Source organism: Berghia stephanieae, chromosome 7 (assembly GCF_034508935.2).
Source record: "Berghia stephanieae isolate SIO BIC M18660-M18661 chromosome 7, UCSD_Bste_1.3, whole genome shotgun sequence".
Taxonomy (NCBI): domain Eukaryota; kingdom Metazoa; phylum Mollusca; class Gastropoda; order Nudibranchia; family Aeolidiidae; genus Berghia; species Berghia stephanieae.
Window position 1 is genome coordinate 61,508,564 of NC_088366.1, and position 7,096 is coordinate 61,515,659.

The 7,096-nt window shown below is 35.9% G+C and overlaps 1 protein-coding gene across 1 annotated transcript in view; it reads right to left on the reverse strand.

Moving 5' to 3' along the window:
- The window catches only part of LOC144977613 (rotatin-like), a 60,478-nt gene extending 55,801 nt beyond the window's left edge, over positions 1-4,677 (reverse strand). The window contains 4 exon segments of the mRNA XM_078923006.1: positions 272-508; positions 1,981-2,167; positions 2,999-3,186; positions 4,547-4,677. Coding sequence (XP_078779132.1) covers positions 272-508; positions 1,981-2,167; positions 2,999-3,186; positions 4,547-4,601 — 667 coding nt within the window. The 5' untranslated portion in view covers positions 4,602-4,677.
- Between the last annotated feature and the right edge of the window lie 2,419 nt (positions 4,678-7,096).

The window sequence follows — 7,096 nt, forward strand, 5'->3', positions numbered from 1 at the left end:
ATGTAAGATAAAAAAGGAACCTAAATTATCTATTAAATAAATTATCAATTCTACTATCAACCAATGCAATAACTTACATTTGCAATGTAATCTTTAGAGAAATCAGTAAAAATGTCAAATGACTATATTAATGAGCACAAATCACGCTCCATTCCGTTCTGATCCTGTGTTCATAAAAAAATAGTTAATTTAAATATATGTTTGTTTTTTTCGTCACATAAAAATGATATATAGTATTTTACATGTTTATGATAAAGTGATCAAGTCATACCTAAAGGTTGCAGTATTTCAGAGGGATTCAAACTTGTGGCAGACGGGGTAGAGGTAGGCACAGGGTTGTTGTGACCCCTTAGAACCTGATGTGGTGACCCAAAGAAACCTTGTTGCTGATTAGAATTATGATGATGATGGTGATGGAGGTGGTGGTGGTGGTGATGGTCAGAATTGTTCTGAGACATGTGGAGACGAGATCCATCCCCAACAGAGGAGAGGCTTGCACCCCATACAGCTATAATGATGATGATTGAAAAGAAATTATAAGAAATAATTACCTTACACCTTATCATTTGTGACAAAAGTGAAAAAGGTGTGTATGAAACAGTGCCAGAAAAAGTAGAAAAAATCATCCCGCCCTGACAGGTGATCAAACATCAGACTTCCTGATTACCGGTCAGACATGCTACCGTTCGAGGCAGGCAGATTTTTTTCTCTTCTATTTTTCTCCTTACTTTGTCTGACACTTGTTTCATACACAATTTTTTAGATTTTTATCTTACACCATGCCTCGCCTGCTCCCTAAATGGAAACCCATTCTTGACAAAAGAAGTTAAAGGTTCATAACGACAAGTCAGAGGAAATTGTAAGCTGGTTTTTTTTTTTACCATTTTTACTAAGGAATAATTATGAGTCTACAAATAGGAAATATTATACAGAGCTTAAGTTGACAAGAAAACCAAACTGATTCATCTATGATGAAGAGGTTTTTGCAATTTATTAGTTTATCAGTAATAGTGTTCTTAATCTTGTATTTAATAACAACAAATTGTTTCAAGGGCTTTGAGACTTTATCAAAAATATTATACATAAATTTTCCAAAAGTACTAGCTATAGATTATAAAATCAAGTATTTATTCTTTTGACAAGATCTAAAATTTAAAAATTTACATTGCACAATTAATAAAACAAACATTAAAAAATATAAACAACAAAACAATATATATTTCAGTCTTTAATGTAAACATATTTGTAAAAAAAAACATATTTAAGAGCAAATCAGAACCCACTTAAGTTGGTTCATCTGGGCAATTAGTAAATTTAAATACATCTAAAGTTTATGTACTGTACAAAAAGAACATCTTAACATCAAGTTTGTTCACATCACTCCTTCACGATAATGTCAGTAAAAATAATTTACTGTTTTGGAAAAAAAATGGATAGGTCTGAACATAACGTTGATTTGTATGGGGACTGAAATATCACTTTAAAACGTTAATTTAAATGGCTTTCGATGAAAGCAAACTTTATTTACTCCTCATTGAATTCCAAAAAATGATAATAAAAATCAATTGTTTTTTTTTTTTTAATGTTTTTAAGGGTTTTACGGCGCTTGCAACATATTTAGGTCATATCAGCACCAGTAAAAAGGAAGAAAATTGGATAGTAAAGACATTCTTGATGTACAATGAAAAGGGCTTGAAGAAAAAGTAAGACAAAGGGGAATCGGTTCAAATAGTTAATAGATTTAGATTCCAAGAGCACACTATCAGTGTACTTAGTTTGAGATCACCTAAAAGTCTCAACCATACACCAGCACAGGTCCCCAGGGTCAGGACTAAACCAAGTAATCTCATTCCAAGACAAAGACAGAAAGCAATTGGCAAACAGACACAGGGTGATAGTAGACACATCAAGTCAAAACCAGTGAAACAAACAAACAAACAAAAAGACATATAGTGATCTGGAATGAGAATGATAAATTACCACTGTCAGATGGACGCTGATAGATGCATTCAGGTGCTTGTGATTCCGATGCCAGATCGGGCAAATGCATTGCACTCTCCAGTATTTGGTCGATGATTGGTCTATGACACGGTTCAATGTCTGATCGAAGCTGTGTCAGAAACTCAACCCCACCTATGTCTTGGAGCAGTCTACTTCCAACTGAATGCTGTATGGGAGAACGGTGTCAGAAGCATAAATCATTTTACATGTAAATGTATAGAACTGAATTACACCTAAAACTAAACGTAGTATTGTATATTAAATGTTATTCTGAAATTCTGTAGCCTATAATTTAAGCTTTTAAAAGTTCTTAACGGCCTACAATGTAAAAAGATTTAGAGAAGTATTGGGTCCATTCAGCCTTTGGTATTTAATCAGGTTTAAAAACAGTTTAAGTAAAGATTAATAGCGTTTCATAAGTAGATTTAAATTAGATAAATAATAAACTCCTTTCATTCATCCCCAAGGGGAAATTTGTCTCTAGGATATATTCCAAGGGAAGACTGGAATAACCTAGGCGTCAACCGCAGGGCAGTACCGCAATTTGAGCTAGGGCAAGGTAACTTGCTCCAGGCCACTTAACGAGGCGGGTAGTGAAACTCGGTACTTTTGGGTACGAAGCAAAGACCGTACCACTGAGCGACACTGTCCCATAAGTATATGTGGCTTTAACAACACGACACGAACGATAGAATTGTGACTCATACAAAAACAGTAGTTAGTAATTATTTGTTGAGAATTCAAAGATAATGCCACCATCATCATCATTGCTATTAATGATAATGGCAATTGCAACAACAACTGCAACAACAATAACAACAAAAATAACACCAACAAGAGCATAACAGCAGCAACTATTTCAGCAGCAGCAACATAAAAGTCAATTAAAGATAAATCATAAATAATCATGTACAAATGTTTAAGGTAAAGCAAAGTAAAATAATAGTATAAATACCAATAGACTAAACTAGAAAATCATTTTAATCATAAATTATACCTGGGTTAGCCTGTTCAAGAGACAGAGTACCTCTTCCTTTTGAGAACAATCTGACAAGTTGAACCATTCCAACAAGCGAATGTAGAGCTGTTTTTCATGGACCAAGTCTTCATCACAGACCAGTCCATGGTCAAGCTTTGACAAGATACTCTCAAGTGCCCGCACACGGATTTCACCTAGGTTGTGACCTACATATATGTGGCAGAAAGATGGGATATAAATAATGTAGTATATCTCTATATTAAGGATTTGTAAAAATGGTAAACAAATGATGAGAAAATAAAATTTTACACTCTTTGACCAAATTCTAAATGAAAATGTAATTAATAAACTCTTTTTACCATCATGTATAGTTAGTCTTAGTCTAAGTGAAATTCAGAGACACTAAAACTAAAACAAACATCTATATTATGTTCTTCTTTAGAGAGAATAAAAAATAAAAATAGAAACAGAAGGAATGGATTCGTCTTGGTCTTTTGTGATATGTTGCTGAGATCAAGTCAAATGAGTGATAAAATGGATCGTCATCATCGAAGTGGCAATTCGGAATAGAGTCTGAATAGACTCCCGTGGCTATTCGGACTAAAACTCCAATGTGTGTGCGTGGAACTGATAATAGAAAATGAGTTCAGAATAAATTTTGTTTTGCCCATATTACACTGACTCAGCTCATACTTCATACTCCTACTTTGGATTGTAGCCTGTCTCACACTACCAGAATATGTAATTTTTACATTATTTAGGTTTTATTTGTCCTGATTTTATTTGGACACGGTTTTATGTTGCTAAAAAAGCTTTTCATTATACCAGTTACTTTGACTGACTTTTTTTTCTTTTGATGAATTTTAACTTTTCTTTTTAATTTCTATCTGGACTTCCAATTGATCCATGATTTTGTCTTTCTTGTCAAATAAAGTGGCTTTAGATAGTAACTAAAATCGTAATTTTGATTTGCATTAATTTATGTAATTATCAATAATTAAAATATATATTTTTTTAAAATGACAAACAAAATCTATACTTCAACTGGAGACTATCCAGACTGAGTCCAAATAATCTATTGATTGCACATGCGCTTTGGAATTTGAGTCCAAATAGCCACGAGAGACTATTCAGACTCGAGTCAGAATAAACGAAGCCCGTCATCATCATAGTCATAGTATAGTCACTCTGGTCATCATCAAATTGAGAAGTGGCATGAAGTTATCTTGACTCAGAACCTGTTAAATTTAGAATAAGTCTAAGTCTAAGTGAGACCCACAGCATCATTTATAATTTCGTAGGCAGCAGAGATCTCAAATTTAAACCCAAACTCTGTGCAGTCAGTCAGTATAGTCAAGTATGGTATGTCACTGTCACTGCTGGTTCTATTCTTATATCTTCTTAGTTCTTAGACTTAGATTAGAAGCTGAACTTAGCTTAGACTTAGACTTAGACTTAGACAACTTTCTTAGACTTAGACCTCTCGTTTACGTCCCTTACTCTTACTAGAATTATGTTTAACGATATTTCCATTCTAACATGTCTTGACATTAAAGTAAACTATACCCAGTTTTCTGAATAATCCTTTAAAATCGATATCCTTTCTTAGATTTGATGTCATTTTCGGCTAACATAATAAAGAAAATCAACAAGCAAACATGAATCGGCTTGTCGAAAAAGCCGCCATCTTATTTTGTAAACAAATCTTGTGTTGAATCAAAAACAACGAAGGAAAGGAAAGAAACGAAGAAAATTATGTATGAAAATGACTGGAAGTGCGAGATAAAGCAGACAATAAATTAGAGAGAGAAAAAAAATAATCCAAAAATATAAGAAATTATTTTTAAAATAAATAAATGAAGAAGAAAAGGAAGAAAAAGAAATCAAACGTTCTTGGCTTAACTTATAATTCAGAAAAGTGAGTGGAGCAGGCACTTATGTTGGTAACAACAAGATATGAAGTGAGTAGAAAAGTGCCAGAAGACAATAGAGAATAAAATTTTTTTTTTTTTTTTTTTTTTTTTCTACTCACTTCATATCTTGTTGTTACCAACATAAGTGCCTGCTCCACTCACTTTTCTGAATTAAAAATTCACCCCATACACCGGAGCATACTCCATGTCTCAATCGTTTCTATGTTATATGTTTGTGATGAGAATATTGGCTATTAAGCTTAACTGCTGGTCAAAATTACTTCGCGATGGTGGTGAACGAATCGGCGATCTCAAGAAGTGGGTGAGAGAGGGATCTGGAAATGACTTTGGGTTTGAAACGAATATTTTTGTGTTCGTGGATAGCTCACACGGTAGAGCCACGCTCTCACCTGCCAGGCGGAGTTGTCGTACCAATAAGGTCGCAGGTTCAAACCCCACCACCGCCGCGAAAAAAATTTTTATTCTCTATTGTCTTCTGGCACTTTTCTACTCACTTCATATCTTGTTGTTACCAACATAAGTGCCTGCTCCACTCACTTTTCTGAATTAAAAATTCACCCCATACACCGGAGCATACTCCATGTCTCAATCGTTTCTATGTTATATGTTTGTGATGAGAATATTGGCTATTAAGCTTAACTGCTGGTCAAAATTACTTCGCGATGGTGGTGAACGAATCGGCGATCTCAAGAAGTGGGTGAGAGAGGGATCTGGAAATGACTTTGGGTTTGAAACGAATATTTTTGTGTTCGTGGATAGCTCACACGGTAGAGCCACGCTCTCACCTGCCAGGCGGAGTTGTCGTACCAATAAGGTCGCAGGTTCAAACCCCACCACCGCCGCGAAAAAATTTTTTATTCTCTATTGTCTTCTGGCACTTTTCTACTCACTTCATATCTTGTTGTTACCAACATAAGTGCCTGCTCCACTCACTTTTCTGAATTAAAAATTCACCCCATACACCGGAGCATACTCCATGTCTCAATCGTTTCTATGTTATATGTTTGTGATGAGAATATTGGCTATTAAGCTTAACTGCTGGTCAAAATTACTTCGCGATGGTGGTGAACGAATCGGCGATCTCAAGAAGTGGGTGAGAGAGGGATCTGGAAATGACTTTGGGTTTGAAACGAATATTTTTGTGTTCGTGGATAGCTCACACGGTAGAGCCACGCTCTCACCTGCCAGGCGGAGTTGTCGTACCAATAAGGTCGCAGGTTCAAACCCCACCACCGCCGCGAAAAAATTTTTTATTCTCTATTGTCTTCTGGCACTTTTCTACTCACTTCATATCTTGTTGTTACCAACATAAGTGCCTGCTCCACTCACTTTTCTGAATTAAAAATTCACCCCATACACCGGAGCATACTCCATGTCTCAATCGTTTCTATGTTATATGTTTGTGATGAGAATATTGGCTATTAAGCTTAACTGCTGGTCAAAATTACTTCGCGATGGTGGTGAACGAATCGGCGATCTCAAGAAGTGGGTGAGAGAGGGATCTGGAAATGACTTTGGGTTTGAAACGAATATTTTTGTGTTCGTGGATAGCTCACACGGTAGAGCCACGCTCTCACCTGCCAGGCGGAGTTGTCGTACCAATAAGGTCGCAGGTTCAAACCCCACCACCGCCGCGAAAAAAATTTTTATTCTCTATTGTCTTCTGGCACTTTTCTACTCACTTCATATCTTGTTGTTACCAACATAAGTTTCTGAATTAAAAATTCACCCCATACACCGGAGCATACTCCATGTCTCAATCGTTTCTATGTTATATGTTTGTGATGAGAATATTGGCTATTAAGCTTAACTGCTGGTCAAAATTACTTCGCGATGGTGGTGAACGAATCGGCGATCTCAAGAAGTGGGTGAGAGAGGGATCTGGAAATGACTTTGGGTTTGAAACGAATATTTTTGTGTTCGTGGATAGCTCACACGGTAGAGCCACGCCCTCCCCTGTCAGGGGGGGTGGTCGTACCAAAAAGGTCGCAGGTTCAAACCCCACCACCGCCGCGAAAAAAAAAAAAAAAAAAAAAAAAATTTATTCTCTATTGTCTTCTGGCACTTTTCTACTCACTTCATATCTTGTTGTTACCAACATAAGTGCCTGCTCCACTCACTTTTCTGAATTAAAAATTCACCCCATACACCGGAGCATACTCCATGTCTCAATCGTTTCTAT